This window comes from Solenopsis invicta, chromosome 8 (genome assembly GCF_016802725.1).
Source record: "Solenopsis invicta isolate M01_SB chromosome 8, UNIL_Sinv_3.0, whole genome shotgun sequence".
Taxonomy (NCBI): Eukaryota; Metazoa; Arthropoda; class Insecta; order Hymenoptera; family Formicidae; genus Solenopsis; species Solenopsis invicta.
Window position 1 is genome coordinate 14,284,992 of NC_052671.1, and position 25,189 is coordinate 14,310,180.

At 45.1% G+C, this 25,189-nt stretch overlaps 1 protein-coding gene across 7 annotated transcripts in view; it reads right to left on the minus strand.

Moving 5' to 3' along the window:
• Positions 1-25,189, minus strand: part of LOC105198135 (homeobox protein cut) — a 154,971-nt gene that overhangs the window by 16,418 nt on the left and 113,364 nt on the right. For all 7 annotated transcript variants that reach the window (XM_039452913.1, XM_039452915.1, XM_039452916.1 and 4 more), the window contains exons 3-4: positions 7,180-7,498; positions 4,029-5,270 (exon numbers count right to left, since the gene is read on the minus strand). In XM_039452913.1, the coding sequence (XP_039308847.1) occupies positions 4,029-5,270; positions 7,180-7,498 (1,561 nt within the window). The remainder of the gene's footprint in view (positions 1-4,028; positions 5,271-7,179; positions 7,499-25,189) is intronic.

Genomic DNA, 25,189 nt, shown 5'->3' on the forward strand with positions numbered 1-25,189 from the left:
ATCAATTGTGCCGTACCGCTCCGCGAGCAATAATATACCAGCTCGGACGTGCCGTGCTGAATAGTGGGCCAAGATCCAGATACGTTTGTCGTAGGATTAGTCGTTTCCACGAACGCGTGATTTTTGCGGCTTACCTTAAGCGACTGACTAAAAGATATCTGCGTAATTTATATAGCCGTGATTTAGGCCATCGGAACCTCGAGGACTCTGGGCAACGTTAACTGGATCTAAATCATTTTACCCCAAACTACACGCGAATAAATTCATTGTCAGCGCTACAAGCGGTGACTCGGCGACTCGAGTAAATTTTCGTGAAAATCACAGCGTTCATAAATAAGTGCAAACGAGTGTAAAGACTGACGAATATCGCGTGTAGCAAAGTGTAAAGACTATAGAGTCTTTTTTTCTACTTGATAATTATGCGCACGATTCGCGTGATATCGAAGGATAGATTCTACGACGTATTTCCATAACGGAGATCGCGAACTAAAAAAATGTAAAGTCATCTCCACTCGAAATCAATAGCACATTACATAATGGTAACAGTTTTCAAACGTACCAATGATAAATAAGGTGACCGCAAAGTCGATTCACAAATCACAATAAAGCCTTCAGCGACAGGTTGGTATTGCGCCGCCTGTGTGCGCTCGTCTATATAGCGCGCGATGAGTCGTTAGATCAGGTATTTAGCCCGACGCAAACTTATCTTAACCGACACCTCCACCAAAGCTAGGCGGCGCCTTTCAGAGGCTTTATAAAGCCACTGATTTTTGCCCATAAATCACGGCTGATTATAGAAGTTTCGGACATTACTCCAAGTATATTTATGCTATTGAGCCGCGGCGGATTCTCGTTACGATCACAAAGGGCTTACGACCGTGATTCATACGAACAAACGGCCGCGGTGAATGATTAATCCGACGACTAAAGAAACGTATTGATGATGGTACGTTATATTTTTAATACGGATTTTTAAATATCTAACTGATCGTAACCATTTTTTAATCTAAAGGGTCTTGAGTCATAACATCTGTGAATTATTTTATGCAGTAGCAGGGTTTATCGTAGTCGTTTAACGAACACGGAAAAAACAATTTTATTACAATATCTAAAAATTTAGCTAGATAATTTTATGTTGGACCAACGAAATAATTATGTAGGATTTTCCAGCATGATAATATTGCTGCAAAGGGCTTCGTGACATTCTAGCAAGCAGCTCAAAGGTTCAATATAATTTTTTTAATGGTTCGACGTAATTATTTTCAGATTTGTATTTCAGCAAAATTGTTCTTTCCGTGTATTACCCCGCTAGGATGACATTTATTAAATTATGATAAAATTTTTCACAAAAATTACAATATAATCTGCAGTCAGGTAGGAATATTTATAAAAATAGATGTAAAAGTATTGATTTCTTTATAAGATATTGATAACTTTATAAGATATTGATAACTATTTGTTCAATTAATTTTGAGATGACATTTCAGCAAAACTATAACGATATGGCGAATTATTTCAATGATGTAGTTGCCAAATGAAATTCGAAAAGAAATTATTCAATAATTAAGAAGAATATTTTAGCTGTATTATATTATGTATATAATACGGCTAAAATATTTTTCTTAATTATTAAACAGAAATATAATTAATATATATTTATGTTTATAAAAATGCATAATTATAATAAATTATGATGTAGATATAAATATAAATTATAAGAAATATTGAAACATAAAACATTACACATTTATTAAAAATGTGAAAATTTTAAATAAACAATTAAATGGTTATTGAAATAATAGTAAAATATTTTTACTTTACATTTGAATTTGTCAAACTTTTGACAAATTTATTATTCAAAAATTTTATTTTTATCTAATAAAACAGCAGCGTTACAGCATATCATCTTAGCGCAATTATTACAAAATTTTCATCAATTCGTGATGTCATAGGTCATTAGTTGCACAATATGCCTATCGGGACATATAAACGCGACTTAATTTAGAACTGAAATAAAATCCTGAAATAGTATGGTGTAAAAAAGAAATTGCATTTGGAACGTACGATTAACAACGACCATCGATATTTCTTGTTACGATCTCTTCCCTTCGACGGTTTACTTGACCAATTTCGACGACCGTATTAGCGGTGGTTCTTGCAATTCTGATTTACTGCCGCGCTCACGCCACGGAATAATACAAGCACACGTCCCTGTAATTTTACGGCTGACGCATCGAGAAATGTTACGATCCCCTAAGTTTTTGTCACCGGTTCCCTCCCGCCACCCTACGGTCGCCCTAACCCTTCATTCCAGTTGCCGTTCCGTCCCTCCCTCTCTCGTGCGCGCTCCGTCCTATCCGCTGTAATGCCCCGTGATTGTTGTTACCAGAGATCCGACGGAAACCGACAATCCATTGATGCGGGACGCATGTCGTGCTCCGGCTGAATTTTATACACGTTTTATTTCGTCACCGGACGTGAAGGGAAAATGATGGCATTGAGTCAACATCCTGCGCGATTGATATTAATATTTACAAAAAAGCGGAAGGGACCGCACGGTCGCGTATCGCGAGCTCGTAACGCACGCCGCTGTCGCGAGAGTATATTATGAATAAAACGCGCAAGAAAAAAAAATTTATTACGATATACTACACTTTCATATTTGTCAAACGTAATTCTATTATCCTCGAGGACAGAATGCGTTTTTCTAATTGTTACGAGTGTACTACCGATCACGATGGCGCCAAGATAAAATATTGTTTATTCGCTATGATCCAGCAAGTCCGCGGCAAACGGAAAAGTGTAAATTGCCCCTGCCACGATAAGTGTAGGCTGACGCGTTTAGGATTTCTATGTTCTCCACTGGATCTTCCTTTCTTCTCCCATCTCTCCCCTTTCCACACACCGCGGAGCCCTTTATACATTTCACCCCTACCCAGTGCTCATCCGGGGCTTCCTATTCCCAGGAGCTATTAGTCTAAACAATATGGCTGCCAAACGCAGCATACAATCGATAGCCGGCAAGGTATGCCAACGAGCTGCGTAATTTAATTAAGACTATAGCTGTTCAAGTCTAGATATAGCGTTTTTCGCATCAAATATTGAGCACAATGTGGCTTTGATAACAGCACTATATGGCGATATGGCGAAGTGCTTTTTACCTCGCAATTACATTTGTGTAGATAAACCCATTACCACTTGAAAATTCTATTAATCTACAATCATTGCGGCATTCTGCAAAATCATAGATTATTTCATTACACGATAGACTTCTATCGATGACTTGCAGGATTTATCGGTCTCATCCTTCTGACTTTTAACCATAGTGAAATAGCCCACGATGTCACCAACGCATACTTAACTTCCTAATGATACTTCGCGTGTGCACGAAGAGGGATGCGATCTCTTGAGCGTTCCTTTTCCGCGGTGCAGTTAGAGGGAACAGAAGTACCATCGGGCCCCGCGTTAGGCAGCCGAAAGGTTAGCTGACAGCTCATGGTTAGTGATTCGGCGAGATGGATTATTGGCAGTGCGAGGCGGAAGATTTTCGAAAAGTCAAGTCAATCGACAAGTCCGTCGTCTACGACGAAGGCAGAGGTATACATTTATGGCGAGCAAATTATTTTTGGAGTCGTTTATTTAGTGTCTCAAAAATCGAAGACGGAATGCGATCCAACGTGCGTATAATTACACACTTAAGATAGCAAACCGTTCGATCGCGCATTCTCAAATGATCACGCTGAGCTTTACCATAAGCGCGATTTACCGCGCTTATGGGGCGTGGAAGGAAGCGAAATTAATCACAATTGCCATAGGTACCCGCTACACTGTGGCGGCATGTGTAATTACGATGTCTCGTCTGTCTTCATGGACATCGAGACGTCAGACGATCCAGCCTTCGTCGTGTCAGACGTTACGCAGAGGCGCATCAAGAAGTTGTACGAAACGATGAAAATAAAAATAAAAACACTATTAGTGAGAAACGGAGAGAGAGAGAAAGAGAGCTGGAACTGATGATCGGTACTCACCTTTCTTGGGGATCAGGGACTTGAGCAGCAACACGGCGTTCTCGTCGCAAGCCCAACCGTGCATCTTCCGATAACTGTCGCGGCCCTTCTCGGTTAATTTGTCCCAAGGCTTGGGCTTGCTAAGCAACTCGCTGACCGTGCCTTGACTTAATCCGAGAACGTATTTGGCGAATAGTCTTTGACCGATATTGTGTATCGACAACAGCTCGCGCACCCGCCTGGCTATGTGAAGAGTGTCAAGATTCTGCGAGGCGTACTTGTCCATGTTATGACGCAACATTTCCTGCAGTCTCGCCTCCATAGGATCACCCTTTGGAATGAGGGACTCGCCCAGCCGACCGGCCATACCGGCAGCACCGAACTCGTCACCGAATCGGAAGGGATACGCTCGATCGTCAAACCGAAACGGACTCTTCAGCGTATCGAGGACGCTCAGCCCGCCGATATTGTTATTCGCAAGGTGATGACTATTGTTATTATTGTGACAAGATTCTTGATCGGGCGGACTCTTCGGGGGCGGTGCGCTCGGTACGACGGGCGTGAGACCGCTGCCATTGATGGAAGCCGAAGGAGTACTAGTTTCCACCATCGACGTTGGTGGTTGGAAGCTCGGCGGCGATGTCAAGGCGGTTGTGGAGGATGGTGTCGGAGGCGCCGGCGTTTCATGTCCCGATACCGGCGTTGGCGCTTTCTCAATGACATCAAGACTGCCCAGGGGTGTTGTACCGATCGGGGTGTTCGATTTCACCGGGGTATTCGAGGTGGACGACGGATCCGCACCCGGTGATGGAAGATGATTTAAACTACTTGGCGTTGTTGGCGGGTGTAACCCTATGTGCGGTTGGGCTTGTTGCAATTGTTGTTGCTGTTGTGTCAACTGGCTTAATTGAGATGGCTGTGATTGTTGCTGTTGTTGTTGTTGTTGCTGCTGCTGCTGTTGCTGCTGTTGTTGCTGCTGTTGGCTCATGATAGACCTTTCCAATGTCCGCCTCCAATTGGCAACGATTTCTTCACCGAGAAACGAGCCGAAAGTCTCGACGTTCTGGAGGGGTGGCGGGAAGAGGAGGCTCGAAGTCGTCGAAGTGGCCGAAGAGGGCGTCGGGGTGGAACGTGGAGGGAGGGAGGCTGCTGTCGGAGGCGGTGGCGGTGGTTGCTGGGAGGACACGTGGGACGTAGGTGGCACACCTCCGACCCCGTGGGGCGAGGCGGTCGAGGCGCGCTGCAGGGGTGACGATAATCCACCTGCAACCACCAAAAACACAAGGGAGCCCGTCAGCACGATCTCACGCGTACATGACACTCAACCTAATTTCGGCTCGCGATGTTGTCCCCGTTCTGATCGCCAGTCCGTCCGCGCTGTCTCTTTCGTGCCGGAAATCGACCCGGTGATCTCGGCTCTCTTGATCATCTTCTGGGACGACAGACGACCGAGACTCTCTTTTTCGACGCTTCGTCGGATCACAATCCACGCTTGAGTGTACAAACGAGGAACGACGTGGACGCCAACGAGAGGAGGACTGTGGAGACGTTGCCGATCGACCGGAAAGAAATCGTGGACGTAAGGATACCGTCCATCTCGCGTTGAACGTTGATCGCGATGACGCGCGCGGATTCGAGAAATCACGTCGAATAAGACGCAATTCTTTATCCCGCGACATGTTTGTCGCGAATGTCAGAGCACGGAATATCGCAGGATTGGGAACAAAAACATTCTACGTGGCTGTATTCTGGGAAGTATTGTGTGATCTTTTAAAGTGCCATCAAGGCTGGCCTCGAAAAAGGATTTTATGTTATCACGTAATCTCGGTGTACGAGATGCTTGGAATCTTTATGGAGAGACGATGCTCTTATTCCATTACGATTAAAGGAAGTAATAACTAGGATCGGAAAGATAGGAACGCGAACGGCGCGGCGCGGCGACGACGACGTAGAAGGATGGATTCGGTCGGTTTGATTTAGAAAGGGCGACACGTTGCAGTATCCCTCTGGCTCTCTGCATGTATAGAGTGTCTCTTTCTCATTCCCTCTCATCGCGCGCTCTCTCTGTCAGCATGGATCGATTCATAATAAACTCTGTCCCCGAAACAATGGCTCGGCCCGGGCAAATATTGCGAATATCGTCCACAAATTTGCGTGCACGAAGTTTGCGTTTCCCAGTGTACGGATGGAAATGGGAGGGAAGAGCGGTTTAGAGGACCCTTTACACGGGCAAGAGAGGAACGTTTGGAACATTCGGTAAAAGACAGGGTAGGCCTATAAGAGAGAAAGATGGGCTAATATGTGTCTGGTGGTGTTAGTACCTTCCACGAATGTACGTTAATATTAGCGAAAGAGAGTGGCTCGAAAAAAGTGCAGCCCAAGCAGCCAAGTCTGGGGAGATGAGATATGTATATGAGAGAGAAATAGAGACGATAGGAATGATAATAGAGATAGATTGGAGAAAGAGAGAGATAGAGAACAGTAAAAGGGAAGATAGTATGAAAGGCAGAGAAAGACAGAGAGATATATATATATCTATATATATATATATGGAAAGAGAGAGAAAGAGAGAGCGAGTCAGAGAAAAGTGCGAACACAATGGCAAGCAGGGTTATTTTTGTTGTTCTCTTTTCCGATAAGCTCCTTCAGTCATCCCTCGTTTATTCTATAGAAGCGTTCTTGCGTCCGCGTTGCGTGACTCGTGTCCTTTTCATTGTTACTCGATGATAAAGCCCGTCGACGGAGCCTCGAAGAGAGAGAGTCGGGGACCGAAGATCAGAGCGGTAGCGCAAGAATTAGAAGCGAGATCGCCGAGGTGTGATCGACCTACCGACACCTCGTTACTTCTGTTCTTATTCAACTACTGCCTTTTTAAAATTTTTATACAAATTCCTACTGTACATAATTGAACGTTACATGAATTTTTTATTTATTTGCTATATGTATGCTCTCGATTAACTACTATCCGTATTTAGAGACAATAACTTTTGAACGTTTAATTTTTCCGAAACAACTACTTTCAGTATAAATTGTACAAGGTTGGAAATCGGCTATCCCGACTCTGTAATTCTGCATCTTATTTTTTTTTCAAGTTTTGTTAAATATTAAAATTAAGTGCCTCGCGTTACTTTGATACATAACGACCTTAAATGAAACATACTGGTCCACTTACCGAGTGCGTCGGGTGTATTGGAGGGTTTCAGGTTCTCGGCTTGTTGGAGCGCCTTGAAGCGCTCCATAAGAAGATGCTCCAAGCTCTTTCCAGGTTCGCCAGTTGGTATCTGCGAAAGGTCGACTGACCTCAGCACACTAATTTCGCGCTTCAGGTCATCATAGTCCCTCTGCCGTTCCAATTTGCTCTCCAGTCTGTTGATGTGCTGCCTGCGCACTTCGAGCTCCTCCTCGAGCCGCGCCGTTGCTTGCGCACTTGTCTCCTGAAGACGTTGCAGGCTCTGCTGTAGCCTGGACACCTCCTCAACCAACTGGTTGATCTAAAAATAGCAACATCGACCTCGTTAAGTGCCTGATAAAATCATATCCGTGTAAATTGCAAATCAATGAAGTAACACGTATGAATCATTGAAAAGTCTTAAATGTTAATATCCCTCCCAACGCGATGTCTCTCTCGCGCGCGCTCTCGTTATATTTACTGAATGACGCTGACGATAAAATTCCGCGCATTAAGGAAGACATCGCGCGGTATAAATCACAGGAATTGCTACTTTCTGAAATATCGCCGAGTACTTTCGCATCGCTCATCAGGAAATCGACTCGGGGCGATTAAATGGAGACGGAACGTAACTACATTATCATCGACGCAAATATAGAATCACATTTACGAGTTCCTCTCCCTCCTTCGCGATTCGCCTCGAGCATCGTTTATCTGGGACCGAACCTAGTAAGGAGCTTACCAGAAGCTCTTTATTAATTTTATCGGGAATATATATACGGAAATCAATAGCGAACGCTTAAGAGAGGATAACTTTAAATCTTGGCGAGTCTAAATGTAATTACCGTGGATTAAATTACGTATAAAGTTTCAATCGGATCGATCGAATCGTTGAATTGTCATCCAATTATCGTATCGGTAATAATTTATGACATGTGTCACCGACTATCTTGTCGCTTCGACACTTGAAGTTCTTGAAGATCAATTAGATAATAAATATGCGATTTCGCAGCATTTCATATCTTATTGTTAGCAGAAGACACGTGATTTCGCGAAAAACCGGCGATTTGACATTTTTATAATTTCTACCATTTAAAATTAACAAAATTAGTTCGGCAATTAAAAAAAGAGACAAAAACTTAATACTCTCAAGAATTTTTCCGATGTCGAAAGAATTAAAAAATACAAAATACTAATTAGCGGGAAGAATTAAGTACATCCTACAGGATGAAAGAATCAATGACATTTATACTCATGGTGTCGCCCGCAGCGACGTATACGAAGTACATCCGTCCCCTCATTAATGCGTCATCGATCCGCACATAATAATTACAGTGCGACCGCGCCGTCTTGTTTTTCCATCTCTATAACGAGGACGAATCCGGGATGTTGAAAGAATCGAGTGGCAGGAACGGCGGCAAAAAATTATTGCAACGAATAGAGCGTGCGGCAATCGTTGTGTTGCCACTGTGCCGCAATCAATCGCGATGAATTGCGAGCACTCGAAACCTATCCACGTGTTCCGCGAGGGTTCACGTGGATGCGTGTGCGCGAGGATACGGAACGGTGGGAAGGGCAGGCTGCAGGCGCAGGAAGAGAAAGAGAGAGAACCGATCGAAGAGGAGCAGGACGGGGGACGGTTTTAAAGCGCCCGAGTACGTTGGCGCGCAACGCGATGCAACGAGCTACGTGAACGAGATCGTATCAATTGTTTTTCTCACCGTGGCATCGTCTCTTTCTCTCTCTCTCTCTTTTTCCGCGGGTTAATCGAGAAGCAACGACTTCAATCTCGCGAAATTCGCACCTCTGCCGCACAGTCGCGGTGATACGCGTGTTTCGCATCTTGCGATGCGTTTCGGCCATTCCCGATAATTAAATTTATTTAAAATCCACGCGAAAATTCCCTTCTCGATTTGCCATGCCGGCGTATTCAGTGACAGTAAATGGATATGACCGTGCGATATCGATTGAGTCTTTAGAATTTAATGAAATTAACTACATTCCTCTGGCGCCTTGTAATGCCATGACTCATCGCGGTAGCGTAAAATCGAACAGCCTTGACGCACGCGGTAAACTTGCACGTTTTTACTCGTTAGTTTATTTATCGGGGGCGGCTACCTGTCGATTGTCCTCCGTTTTACCCATAATCGATACGCGCTTACGTCCAGAAGCTTCGTTTCTACTTGTGCGTATGTATATGTAGCGAACGAACACGTATACGTGTGCGGCGATGTCACACTTACACGCACACATACACGCACACATATCGGTATACAGGTAAGAACTGACGCGAGTGTAGATAAGTACGCATTGACGTTCGATATACCATCGGGTAGAAAGGGGTGGTTGCTCTGTTGGCGGGGGTGGTTTGTGTAGGGATAAGTTTCCGAAGTTGCCGCGATCGCTCGCAATAATGTCCGCCATTAGTGGCGATGGGGTAGGTTATCGCCATGAGGGAAACCTGAAACGAAGGACAGGTGGAATTAACACCACGTCGATCGACGAACTTACGATAAATACGGCGACGACCCGGCCGATGCGTGTGTTGGTTTTTTTTTTTTTTCACGTGACGGACGCTCACCCCTTGCGTTCGGCGCTGTGGGAGAGCGGTCTATCGACTTCGCTCTCCGTCTCTTTCGTGACTGCTGTTTAACGATGCGAATAAAAGGAGAAATCAACGCACGCAGTGCAAAATGTGACCACATGTTTCTTCAATTAGCGAACTATAGAGCGAGTAAAGCTTCGGAATGCTGAACCTACTTTAAACTTTCTTCTGACACATGTTTCATGAGAAATAGAAACGATCGTGACATAATACCATCTGTATTATTGAACGCATATACGTGTGCAATTTTTAAATTGTTCAGTTATCGTGACATTAAAAGCATTTTATGAATTATAATACATGTACAATATATTTTTATAATATTCCCATGTTAACGTGTGTAACAGTCATGTGATATTATCTATATGAATCTAAGATAAAACAGACAATTTAATAAAACTTTTATTTGATATGTGGGTACATATGTACTGATTTAGCGTTTCCTCCCTTACGCGGGTTAAATTTAGTATAATTTAGTAATATTATTATACACCGATATTCTAATTTAAAATGCAATATGTCGCCTGAAAGCAACGGAAGATCACTTCTTAACTCGCGCAACTGTTTTTCACGACTCAAAGTTGATTCATTATTAATACTATCGAGTATCGATAGCATTAATAATCATATGCTATTTAGAGATGTCTGTACGAGGATCAATGGATTTCAGTTAAATTTAATGCTTCCGGGAAGTTTATAAAAACCTCGTGAACTCTGATTGTTGCAGACGTATATCGTTCGCTATATTGAATTTCAACCTTGTACTGAATTTCACTTCCATTCTACCTCGCAAATAATTTTATCAGAAGAGAAAGAGAGACAGAGAGAGAGAAACAGAGAAATTCTGCATCTTGGTATTAAGTTTAATGAAATTAGGTCAATACATCTTTTGATATATAACAAATTAATTGAATAGTTAATTTGAATTATAAGAACAATAATAATACTAATACTGTACTTTATATTAAAAATAATACTCGATGGATAAAATATTCAAAGAATTAATTACAAATGGCATGACTCAAAAATAAAAACATTTTGAAAAAGCAATTTAATAATTACTAGTTTGTTTGACGGAAAAAAAGTTGAAGAAGGGTAGAGATCATGAAAGAAGTAAGAGTGAAGAATTATCGCTTGGGACGGCGGCAGAGGGTGGCGGATGTTGGCAGGTTTTCTACGTTGGAACAATGTCATCAGTAGAAGGAGAACCGCTCGTTAGCGAGATTCTCGACTGCTGCAGAGCCACACAAAGTTGGTGTGCGCGCATAAGAGACGTACGTGTAGGGGGTAGTGACCAACGAACAACCTCTCCCTCTCCCCTCTCCCCCTCAGCACGAAGGCGTCCAATCCGGGTGGTGAAGTGGGGGCGAGTTGAAGCAAAAACAATCGGGGCTTGATCGATGGTCGTGAGGTATGGCGACGAGGATGTGAAGGCGAGTCGGAAGACATGATCGGTCGTATGCAAATTAAAGCGAGGACGGTGGGCTCCGAGCTGGCTCGTAGGGAAGAACCGGAGGGTGCGAAGTCGAAGGGTACGCGCGGAGGGTGTGCGCAAGGGCTGCCTGTACGCGGTGGTGTCAAGCAAACTTGAAGTAGCCGCACGCGTCCGTATTGTTTCTTGACCGTCGCGCCACCCTCTCGCCCTCCCCCGCCCACCCCCAACCCCCTTTTCCACGATCCCACACGTCCTCTTCCCTTCGCAACCCCCTTAATCCTACGCGATTTTTGCTATTTGCATTATATAGGCGTCGGAGGCCTTTGTTTGTTGAGCTATTGATCACATTTTCTCCTGCGGTATAATCAATCTTCACGCATACGTCCACGGCCTTTCTCATCCTTACGTGTGAACACGCACGTGTGTACGTGCGCGCGTACACGCGCGAATGTATGCACGGACGCGGTGACTCGAGTAACGGCGGCTCTCCGATATCCATACGCCGCGGCACATTAGAACCCCTTTTCGTATATACGTACGTAGATTCGGTACAGGGACAAGATGGCCGTTTGCTTCGTATTAATTTCGTAGTCTGTCCGCCAATGATGCGTCGGTACGAGATCGTCATGGCCGTCGAAACTCACGTTCTCGCTTTCCGTGGTTTCACGGTTCCCCCTTTCCCTACTTCCACGTCGCATTATCGTCTCCACGTGGACGACGGGTACGCAAATATAAATTGTCGTTTACGTCCGGATACTTTGATATCCCTTTGATCTATATCCATTACCTCGACATATCTTTGATGGAGTCAAATATCGTAAAAGTTGGATTTTCACGGCTCATTTGCTTATTCGATTTCTTCCCGATTTGTGGCCGATTCTTTCTTTTGCCAGTGATTATTTCCAATAAGTTGCAAAATTATAATTTGGAAGTGCCTTTTAGCAAACGAGAACAACGTGGCCATATTTTAATTTGGTGACTGAAAACCTTGATTCCAGCATGTGCAGATTCTTTCATTCTTACCGCGATTAATTGAATTAAATACAATCGCAAATCCCTTTTGTAATACGGAAGAAAAATATGCTCAACGCTTTATATTTCAGAAAGATAACAGTGAAGAGGAAAAAAAAAGATTTACAGAAGTTATGGAAAGTACATTTTGCTAAGGAGCAACGATCCATGTGAAATTCAATGAATCTTTCATGGACGGACGAGCGCTTTGTTATATCGCTCGATCTATCGCGAGAATTTCAACTTGGGTAGATCACGCCGGACTTTTGTAGAATCTCGTTCTGGGGACCGATATCGGAGAGTCACGATAGGAAGATTCCATTTTTGCATCTCGGGAGGAAAGATCGCCGGTATCAACCCCTTTAGCGGCAAAGCACCCCTTTGGGCCGTGGAGCTTTCTCCCATGGAGGTTCGCTCCTCTTCTCGCCACAGGAGAATGCCAATTAAAAGCCGAGGTCGGAAAGAAAGCCCAATCGATAAGAGGCGGCTTGCCTTCCTCTTTCTCGCTCTATCTCGCCGATTTTCATTCTCCTACTCATTCTCCTTCCCTTTCACTCTGCCGACGTGGGTAGCTGAAGCAACCGAAGCGAAGGGTTGCCCAAACTGGGAAGTGGGAATTATGGGCAGGATTAATATGCAAGGACTGGATACGTGCGGTGGCAGGAGGTGGAGGAGACGGAGTAGAAGGAGGATGGGCGGCTAGGGGCTGCAGGAGGGTGGCGAAGCAACAAAAGGGGTCGAAGGGGAAGTATAGATGGAGAGAAAGGGGCTTTCCGTTTTCTGTCTTCGTCAGGCCGACGTCGAGATAGCTGGGTCGGTCATTCGTCCTCTCTCCGTCTTCGCCCACGTCTCTCTCGTTCTATCAGCTCGCATCTCATCCCCACTACACCCTCCTTACAGGATACACGGCTAACGGACACCCCTATCGATTTTACAACTCGATATATGTGAATACCCACTTGTCTAATGACTGATCGGGCTTCGAGCTCAACCCTTTCCCTCTCTCGAGCGTCCTCCCTCGAACCCCTTCGCGTTTCTGGCCGAGCTTCTCCGCCAGCCATCCTCCGCTGGTACGATACCACCTCACGGGAACTGTGGAGAATGAGAAAGGGGAAGGAAAGAGAGAGAGAGAGAGAGAGAGAGAGAGAGAGAAAGAGAGAAAGAGAAAAGCAGCAGCGGCAGAAGGAAGAGGGCGCGGGAGAGAGTTGAGGCCGAATGTATCTCGCCTCATTACACTGACTACGTGCCTTTGGCCAACATCTCGCGTTGCATCGACGCGCATACCCTCGCAAAAATCCGACAGAAAGGGTGCTGCTCACCATCCCTATCGCGACGTGTCTGAATTTTTTGCCGTGGGTGGAAAAAAGTAGCGAGATATGGTCAGCTGCGATTCGTCAGGAGATTCGTCATTGTTCGCCACGAAGACATTTTAATAAGAACTACCCTAGCGATATATGAAATCAGAAAATAACAAAATGTTATTCGATCATCGTGAAACCTTATCTCGGCTTACGTTTTAAATCATACAGCAAACACGCGATTGAGTAACAAAAATTATTTTCTCATTAAATCTTTAAGTCTTTAGCAGTACAGATATAATTTGAAAATTTTCTTCACGCGAATTTTTAAGCGCGCAATTATTCGTAGATTGGCGCAACAATAACTCTTGAAATCGCCCGCGAGAATCGAGACTTCTCGAGGCAGCGTGCCCGTTAAGCAATCGAAGGCAATGTTTACCTTACAGAAGCTACGCACGACGCGACGCGGCGTGGAGAGTTGAGGCGCGGAGGGATGAGAAAGCGAACCGTGCTGGGGTAGCGCGCGAAGGGAGGCGGATAAGAGGGGTGTCGCCGGTCGTAACGTACCTCGGTACGAAGGGTAGAAGGCAAAATGTATGATATTTTATTTTAGCGTTCTTCTGGGCGCCGCTAGATAAGCCTCCGAGGATTTATGCTTATTACGAGCGAGCACCGGCGAGGGCACTCTTTGCCGAAACTGGTCCTATACATACGGTAGTACGCGATCCTCCTGGTTGCCACCCTCACCACTCCCACACCTTCCCTCGTCTCTCACTCTCGCACCCCTGATACACGCGGTTATGCGTAATATACATCAGATTATGAAAGCTAGTAATACCAGGTAGAGACTCGACCATGCGATATTGCCTTTATAATGGAACGACATCTCCTCGCGCGCTCGGTTTAGTCACCCTGAGCTACGGTATTGTTTTAAAAACTTGTATTATCAGAAATGTATGTAAACAGTCTTGCTTGAAGCGCGACTGCACCGCGCTGTTTTTTTTTCCTTTTTTTGCAATTTTTTACGATTACAATCGAGACTTCTGCCGAGGATAGGTGATGCACAAAGTTCGCGTTTATATCCAATATTATTGAAGATATTGAAAATTATTACCGTCCATTCATTATTTGTAAAGCCCCACTAATCCGCGTATGAATGTTCGATGAGGTGAATAAAACTTAATAAAATAAATCATGTCATTTTCACTTATCGAAGGTATCGATATTCATTAATGTGCCGCGATGTGTGCCAATGTAGCATAAAAGGCTAATGAGAATTAAATATATAGATCTAACACGCTCGCGTGTTCTCATGTTCGCGCGGCGAACGGAACGATTAAATCGTTACGGGGCATAAATTATTTCCACAGCTGACCTAATAATTTCTCGATGTTTACAAAGGATTTAGCCGTCTTCGGCACCTGCGCTGCTACGATCCGCAATCGACCGGACGCCGGCCACGAAGAATTAATATTAACCGCGTTCGTCATTTCTCTCTTCCCCGTACCTCTTCACCCTTCTCATCTGCTCTCCTTCGCCCTATTCCTCTTTCTCTCCCCCGACTCTTTCTCTGATTTGCATTACGAGGACTACGCGTTTATGAATACGTACGCCCACCCACACTCGACTCGCGGTGGCTCGACAGAAGCCATATATTAGTCCGGGGCATTCGCCGGAGAGAAATATTGAAACGAGAGAAACGGGCACGGACTGCCGGGCTACGGATGGCAAGAAGAGGGACACTGAAGAGGAAGACGTCCGAGCGTATTCGTATCAATGTCCAGTGAAATTTGCAATAATCGCACCCTTCTACGCTTGCTCGTTTATTCGCCGAAAGAAACGATCAAAGATTCCGAGAAATACCACTTGCGCGAATCATTGTTTATAATTTTATAAAAAAAAGTAGTGTCACAGATAACATAAAAAATAATAAAATATAATAATAGAATGATATATATTTATAAATAAAAAATGTACATATAGAGTGTGTCGAAATTCGCGACTCAAAATACTGTAGAAAGTAAGTTCTCGGAAAAATTAAGTAAAATAATTATTTGTTAATTTTTATTTCATACAATAATTTTTTTGTGATGTAAGGAGTGACACGACAGGCAACATCTGATTTCTGATTGATCAGCTTTACACCATTGTATCTCAAAAATTACTATTTCAAATAAAAATCTACACTCTATATACCTATATCAATACACCGAGAAAAAAATATTTTTAAACAAATAATTTTACTTGACACAAAAAATATTTACTCGGTGAGCCCTAATAGCTCATTACTTGCAATCAAGTTAAAAATCTCTCAACTGAAATATTTATGTAAATAGAATCAAAAATATAATTTTTAAGCAAGTAATTTTTTTCTTTCAGTTTTAGAAAATATTTACTGTTATACTATTGTTATAATTAAGGTCTTTTAATCTAAGAAAATAATTTAATTAAATTTAAGACCATTGGCTTATTATAAAATCATTATTTAAATGTAAAAAAAAAGTAAAAGTACAAAATTAGATATGTGTATTTATTTAAAAGTAAATATTTCTACTTAAACAAAACAAACAAATGCTTGCATCAAAATATATGATTCTAAGAATATGTATTTTTTTCAATAAAAAATTTTTCTCTTAGGGTATATATTTATAAATACAGAATAACCTATATTATTAGGTTCTATTATTGTAACGCAATAAGAAAACGGTTTAGAAATTTGAGTTCAATTTTTAAATAAAATATTTTTAAACAAGGAAACGATTATATTATTGCAACGATATCATATTAAGTGCAAAGGTAAACGAAAACTTCTGCATGGTAGACGTATTCCGTCTGAAATCACTGCGGTCCATCGACGGGTATCGAAAGTGTCAACATCGCCGGCTTACTCGGCGTCTGGGCGCGAGCGGAGGAAGCTCGCGGGTAGCAAACAATCATTTCCCTCCCCGGGAAGGACAGCGAGAGATCATAAACGTGCGCGAGTGTTGCGAGGGTCGCGAGTCGGGCATTTATTTCATAATCAGCAGCTTTCGAATCGCCGTCATTGTACGCGGCAGCGCTTATTGACAGAAATGCTCGATAGGAAATGCTCAGCCGTTGGTCCCTGACATTTATGCGGTGGCTCTTCCTCCTCGGTGGGAGAGAAGGTGGGTGGGCGCGATCTCGCGCGCGTGTATGCGTTTGCATGCGCGTATATACGTGGTGCACATACGAAGGTACGAGCGCTTAACACCACACGCGCCGCACGATAGGTCGAATCGCGGAGGGTGAGCAACGACAACTGCCGATCGGGCTGAAGCACACATTATTATCCATCCGGCAGTGACATATATCGGAGGGGCGCGAGTGTGTTGGATGCGCGCACACACACACATCCTTAACCCTGACTGCATTGTCGCGCTGGCTAATGAGAAAGTTGCGAGTTTCGCCATTCCGGTACGAGGCGGTGCGCGGTCGGGAAATACCGAAACCCGCGTTCCGATCGAAGGAGCGACTCGAGGCTGGTCGCGCGGCGGTGGTGGTTTCGCGAAAAGATAGGGATCGGGGCGATTATCCGTTCGACGATTTTGCGGCTTTACTTGATGGGAGCGTTTGCGGAATGTTTCGTGCGCGGATTATAATTTGCGCGTGACGATCGAGAACGAAACGAAAATTTAGGAAATTATTACTGAGCGCTAAGACCCGCTTTCGGTTAGCCGTTTTTCTCAGTTTAAATGTAACGATACACTTTCCGGTCTCGTAACAGATTGTTTGTTCGCGTCGACTGAAAAGACGCTTTCTTACGATATCGATCGTCGCGGCAGATATTGCCGAGTGCCTCGGTGATCGAACTGACTAAGGCACCAGCACAAAGTGTAGGTAGATCCAGATTCAAATTCTGGTATTATTTTTCGCAACAAATTCTTTACAGTTTCCGGTACGGGGGTACTATAAGGATGCTTGGTAAATCAAAAATTATTAAATTGATTAGTAATTTAATTTGCGATGTCACATTGCTGCTTCTACTTAACGGCTGCGTTTTAAAGTCCGACGAACACGCGGCGCACAGTTTGCGGAACTTGTGTATATAAATTCATCCAGAAAATTATTATTGGGTACTAAGATCCGCTTTCAACCGGTTAGCCGTTTTTCTCAATTTTAAATATGTCGAAACAAAAATTTTACGAGTCTGTATTATCAGCCTTTATCAGTGTGGGTCTGCGATTTCATGGATGAAGAAAAGCGACGCGATTAACCCAACATTTCCTTCGCTGCTTTCCTAATCTTTCCCTAGTGTTTTTGGACTTTGGAAAAATCTAAAAAAAATTCTGATGCATCATTCCAACATTCCAGAATGCGATTTTACAATTTTTTGACCCGAAGCCATTTTTCATGATTTTTCTTGTACGTGTTCAAATTTGAGGCAAAATAATTCAAAATAAAAAATTCGCCTGGATCCTCAAATCCCCGATTGGATCACGGAGGGTTAATAAGTAGAAAACGGATCTGGTCGCGACACCAAGCGCGAGATCGCAATTGGAAATAATGATTTATTCGACCGCGTCAGCTCTCGAAGGTGTTCAGGCAGCATGGACAGAGGGGAAGATGCTCCTTCGCGCGGTCTAATTGGTGGAAGCGAAGGGAGAAACTTGGACGTAAAAACACCGCGCGATATCGAACGTACGTGTCCGCCGGTGTATGGTTCCACGTATGATACGTGTCGTTACTCAACCCCTTCGGTCTTCTCCAACAGAAATCCCCTACCTCCGATATATTGCGAGAGCCGTCCCATCTCTCCCCTGCCCCTCCTCGGTTTACCCCATCGCGAGGCCCGGCAATGCAAATCTCTTTTTCTCCGCGCGCCTCGGTTTTATATGGTGCGTCTCTCCTCTCCCGTACCGAACTCTACCTCCCTTACGCGGTCGACCACTCTTTCCGCCTATCGTTCCTTCCTCCCCCTCCTCCCCACCGGCGGCGCCCTGTCGTTCCTTCGCCGCTATCATCCTTTCGTACGTGTGGTCTCCCTCCTCTCTCTCTCTCTCTCTCTCACCCTCTCGTTCCTTTCTGCATTTCACTCCCTCTCTCTTCCGCTATCGTCTCTTCCGCGGTCGCCCACCCTCTTCGTCTTCCTCATTTCCACCCGCGCGCACCCCCGCCCCCGCCGTTTTCCACTCGGCAACACCGCCGACACCGCCACCGTCGCGGCCAATACAATCGCCGCCACGCCACCCTTCCTTCACGGCGTCGCTCGCCGCGTACCGGCTCTCTTTTTGTCATTGTGGCTTATTCGATATATTGTCTACGGCGGTTCGCACGGAGGTGCGGCTGTCCCGGGGGCGTCGGGAGATATTAGAGACAAATGACGGCGGAAGAAAAAAATCGCGTACGTGGGAACCGATCCTTGCGCCGGCACCTAGGCGTTTTTAACATTCGTTCCGGGGGTTGGACATTTGAATCCCGGTGACACACGACGTACGACTACATCGTCAATCAGATTCGAACGAGATGCCTGCAGCGTCATGAAATACGAGAGACCGTCGCAATATCGTTTAATCATCTAATAAAATTAATGATCATCTGATAGTTTTGCCATTGCCCCTCTAATCCGTCAAGTTTTAGAAAAAGTTTAGGATCTCGAAATCCCTACGACGATAATTCCAGATCACTAGCGGGCGCGTTACCACCGGTCAATTCCATTGCTCCCTGTTTATTACAAGAGTTTACGGAAATAGGAATCGTTCAGAATTCATCGTATCGTTGACACATTTGTATTTCGCGGCAATCTATGTTGCAGTATGCAAATCGGTATGTTACAAGAACTCGAATCGTCGATAAATGCTGATTACGCATCGATCGTTATAGGAATTTCATTTTCACAGAGACTCGTCGAGATATTCAATATTTCCCTATTTACAAGCCATTTTTCTGCATTTGGGCCATTCGATAAAGTTTAAGGACCAAATGTCGGATGGATCGATCCGGTCATTAAATAAGCCGTCTCGTAAGATAGCCGCGTATGGCGGGATATCGACAAAACTTTAGACTGGCCGTATCAATCATCGTGACAATATTATTACCGCCGGCGTCACCCTTCCTTCGGCGACACCGCGACACCGCGCACTGACTCTTTTTATTATTGTGGCTTATTCCATGCATTGTCCGTGGCGGTTCGTACGAAGGCGCGGCTGTCCCAGGGGCGCCGAGAGATATTGGAGACAAATGACACTGCAACAAATGCGTGGGCGAGAGACGACCCTACCGACACGGAAACCTTCCCCGGTTGGGTTATAGCCTTTGACTAATGTATCTGTTTTAAGAAATCGGACGCACCTAATTGTATACCCTGCTAAAGCCACGGTTGCATGCGCATCGTTAATGGCACGTCGCATTACTCACGTTACCCAATTTAGATTAAAAACATTGGTATACTATATACGTACACAAGAGAAGCTCCTTTTAATTTATAGACGTTTCCTCAACCGGAGGTAATTCTGTTCTTGATTTTGTTTAATTAACTGTACGAGTACAATAGCTATTTAAATAAAATGCTCCGAATAAAATGAAAATTCATGTGTTTAAAAATGGAAATTGTTATCTCAGAATCGTTTCAGCGCAGGGGAGTCGCTTAATGTTTCCGTGTTTACAATTAGACGCTTCCGTACGCTAATCCAGTGCGAATAGAAAGAGCATGAAACGGCAATAGGGATGATGGGGAACGCAAAGAGCGAGTTTCTCCGCGGAGGGTGGCGGTGGGTGCTAAGGGGTACCTCGCACGTCGAATGTTGAATTTTATCACTGACGCGCGATCTCCCCCAAGACTGTGGCTGCCCCGAGAAGAGACGCGAGAGGGGGTGTTGTTGCGGATAGGTTGGTTTCGACCGAGTCCGGAGATGGAGGCCGTTCTCGAGTCGCGAGGAAAGGGGCGCGCAACGCAAGCGGCACAGGCTAATGAACTTCTCATTGATTGGTTAAAATTTCGTTAATACTCTGATGTGTGCTTCCATGTCTCGCGCCGGTTCCTCCATCAACACAAACACCAACGTGCAGACCAGCCCGACACAGCCTGGCAGCAGTTCTCTCTCGCTCTCTGTGTAACCCATTCCTCCTTCTGGTGGAAATTCACCTCTTCCTACTTCCACCCGCGCCTCCGCGGCTCCGGCCGACCACCCTCGTCTCACTCTCAGAAGGGTGAATTTCGAAGGGTGGTTCCACGTTAGTTAGGCCTCTCCGCGGCGGTATAGCAGCAGGCACAGCGCCCACCACCACCATCACCTTTTATGACTGGTGGAAACTAACGAAATTTCCCTATCGGCGATCAATCCTCCTCCTGCTCGTGCGAACCCTTTTCATTGATCTGCCGGTCGCCTCCGCTGAGGTAGCGCAACCCCTTATCGTAACACCCTTCTGACCGAGCAACAGAATCCCCTCTGAGCTCACCACCGCTGAAACTTCTCTTCGTTACTCCCGGCCTGGTGTTGTCGTCTCTTTTTCTGTTCTGCCGTATCCATTCCCTTGCCCTTGTACCCGCATCAACCCCTGTGTTCACTCGAAATATTACCGTCGTCCGAGTGTGTCCTCTCCCCCCGCCCTATGCTCGATGAAGGGTGGAGAAAGACAGAGAGAGGAAAGGGGTGACAGCGAAAGAGAGAGGCGAAGGGAAGGAGAGGAGAAAAAGAGCCGGCTTCGATGGCAATGACGAATCTCTAATTTTAATATCGCTCCAGTTCGCTTTGAAGTGCCCTCGTTAAGCTGGACACACACAAGGAGGATCGACCGTACTGTCGGCCGCCCACACGCGCGGATTTTTTATCCCGGCGGGACGTCAAGCCAGGCTCGGTCGCACGTTTTGCGGACGCGGCTTAACCTCGGGAATCACGTGTCAGGGAAGGTCCGCTTATAGCCATTACAGTCTAGCACGAGTGCGCTCGGGTACAATTTCCCCTGGTCAAATAGCTAAGTCCCGATTCATTTAGTCATAAACAGAATAATAAATTTTTCTAATAAATCAAAACTGATTAGCAACATCAGTGTTCAGTCTTAATCACCATTGCTGTAATCGATATCGTTGTAAGTGTTAAAAATATGTTTTAACCGTTCGAGATATTTAAAATTCATTAATACTTGTGATATAATTTCAGTAAATGTCAAATTAATACTGCATAGCTGCAAAATTATTAAAAATTCCCAATTGGAAAAATCTAGGAACAAATCAAATTATTAGTATTAATCATATAATAAAAATTAATATTCTTCGCGATTAATACTGTGTATGTGCGTGTGTATTTTTGTTCTTATTACTTTGGCTCAATAAATCCATCCCAACGTGATATCCTCTTTATCCATATCGCGGGAGTTTGCAGCTTTAAAACGGAAAGTTCTTTCAGGCCGATGTTACCTATTCGTGGTTCGGAGAGTGCCGATAATCGCTAAATTAACTTTGAATACCTGACGCCGCGTAACCTTTCATCCGCCTGCGTAGACACGTTTTAACAACAAACTGATACCACGAGGAGCGATATTCAATGCTCTTTCAGTAACGAGGATCGTGTATCAGCAAATCGCCGTTCCGAGTTTTCTCCCCCGAGCTTCCCATAATTGCATATCGTACATTTCGAAATGTAGACGGATGCGTGCACGGCCAGTGCTCACTATTACATCTACACGCGATTTATATGGATTTTTTTTATGCTACCGTTAACTTTACCGACATTAATTCTATCACATAAGTCGGCGTTTGCATAATCGCCAATAATCAATGTAATCGTTCCACTCGTTTCCAATCGTTATATAAACTGATTCTTTCCAAATACTCTGTACAAAGCATGTAAAACGTCGTTAATAGATCAGAGGCTTTTTTTTATACACGACATTTTTTCTATATCTTGGCCTGCACAGATAACTCATCTACGTTCTGTTTCCGGAACTTGTTTTAGGTCAAGGTTAGCGTCGAGAATCTCAAGCTTGAAATTCATTAAGTCCGTAAAACCTTGGAAGAATCTAGTGGGTCACGGGTGTTCTCTGATAAGAGTCGGCCGGAGCTCCGAGAGGAGAATACTCCAGCGGAAAAGAAAGAGAAAGAGAGAGAAGCGAAAAATAACAAGAAGAAGGGGAGACGCGTAATCCCTAACCTCGGACAACGCCGAGCTGCAGAGAAAACGAGGGAAAGAGATGCAGAGGACGCTCGAGAGAAAAGGACGAAGCTGCAGACGAAGGAGCAGAAGGGATGCGGAGAACGCGGGGAAGGTGGAGGTGCACGGCACGACGAGAGACTACAGCGTGAGAAGGAACGCGGCGAAGGGTCGAAAGAAGTTTCTGACCTGCTTACGGTATATGCGAACCCAGGAGTTCCCGCTACTTCGCAAGAGTTTCCGAAGTGGCAAAGCAGACACCACCTACCCTCTCTCTCACTCAGTCCTCCCTATTTCGCCCTCTTGTCCAACCTCCTATCCTCCTTTCAAGCGCCGCTGCACTCCCCGCTTTCTACCACATTCACGTTGCCACCGCTGTTGCTGCTGCTGCTGCTGCTGTTGCACGTTGGGGTGTTGCATGTTGTTTACCCCTTTCGCGGGGGCGCGGGCTTTACTTTCATTTGACGGTGAAAGTGAACGGAGCCACGTCCCGTGGAGAGCTGCCACGTTTAACTGGGACGCCGAACCATAACTTCAATGCGTATGCATATGCGCGTATACTGTATAAGTATATACCTATGTATGCGTGCCCGCGAATTGCGGAGTAGTTTACATCTTTGAAGGAAATCCATGATACATGCCGTCACGTTTTGCGAATATTGAAATATTCCACATTTTTGGAGAATCGCTAGATCGCATAAGCATTGAAGAATTCGTAGCACTGTAGAAGCGAAGTATATTGCGGTATTAAAACACGAAAGAGTTCGACTCGATTATATCCTATTAGGATAGAACGCTACGTTTTCTTTTATTTCATATCGCATTACTCCATTTACATCGAGCTTAATCTTGAAACTCGTAATTCTTCGACGTAGATCGTGCAGCAATAACGTCCACCCTCTGCGTTCATTGTCTACAAACGCCGTATCGATTTGTTGGTGCCTTAAGACCTGTCGCTTTTGAAAAAAGAAAGAAAGAAAAAGGTCTAGAGCCGTTTTGACAACAAAAGAGTCGCGAACGAGGCATATCCGCACGCGGCATCGTCGATCACCGCTTCGATCTCAGATTATTATCGCAATTAATTTCTACCAGGCTTGAGCACCGAAGAAGGTAACGCGCGTGCCTCGGACTGGAGCCGTATTGGCCGTGTTGAGCGATGATTAATTAGAGACGGTAGACGCGGGACACGCGACTTTTAGCCGGTTTTGCATCGATCAACCACCCAGCTTCTATCGACGAGCTTCTGTCGTCTTCGTCTTCTTCGTAACTTCTTCGGTGCTTAATACCTTCACGATTTTCCATTATCCCCACACGGAACCCGCGACTTACTCGTAACGTCTAGCACGTGCAACGCTGCGTAAATCGTATAATTAATACGACACCACGTATATATTCTCTACGTGTGAAAATGTTACTTGTTAGTAAAATGTTATTTTAGATCTAGATTTCTCCAGACAAATGTATTATAGGAAGATCAATGCGCCGCGTCACCTTTTTTTTCTACATAGAGTTATTTTCTATACTCACATACTTTATGTGATAATGTAACTGTTACAAGGGGAAATGCATAGATAGATTGGAGGTATTCTCGTTCTCGTCACCGCAAGAATATCGAGGCTGGGACCTAGGAAGCCAATCGAGGGCGATTAAATCGGCCGTCGCGCGAAAGCCCTCCTCCATCGGAACCGATCGCGGTGGCGACGTTCCTGATCACTCAGTGAATGAGAGCCAAGCAAGTCAGAAGCCCGCATCGGAGCTTTCGCCTGTACCTAGGCGAGAGGAGGAGGAGGGGGAGAAAGAGGAGGATGAGGATGAGGATGTGGGTGGCAGGGAGGCAGAAGTGGTGGTAGCGGTCGCGGTACGGTGGTGGTGGAAGGAAGAAGGTGGGGTGGGTGAGAGAATGAGAACGAGATGGGGCGAGAGACAAGGCCGAGTGCGAGAGAAAGGAAACGAGAGAGGATGCGGTATAGGAGGTACTAGGCGCCTGTAGTCTCATCTCGCTCGGTATCTTACGCCGATACCTAGCTCTCGCTCCGTTCTAACCCTTTGCCGGGCGATTCATCCATCCCCTTCTCTCTTTATTTGAGTATAATTATTGATTATTGGACGACGGAAGGCCGGCTACTCTAGGACGTAGAGGAGGTAGGGTTGGTGTAGGTACCAACGTTCGAGAGGGTTGGCTGGAGGTTGAAGAACGGTAGGAGGGTGATTAAGCTATATGCCTGGCATATCCCACCCCTTGGTATCACCCTTTCCTCCCCCTCCCCCCGCGCCCCTCGCGCGTCCTCCTGCTACGTTCGCCTTTCACTCACCCCTTCTTGCCCGCCATCCGTTCTTCCGATACCACGAGGCTGCTGTCTCTCTCGGTCTTTCTGTACTGACAATTAGACTGATAGGTATATCTTAGTCTGCTATCGATTTGATTCCACCCTATCGTGTAGGGTGCACCCGCACCCGCACACCCGGGCAAAATTTACATCGTGTATGCTACAACGACGTCGATCGCGATGCCGTCCTACAGCAGCCACCCTCTACCGCTTCTCAACCCGCCACCCAC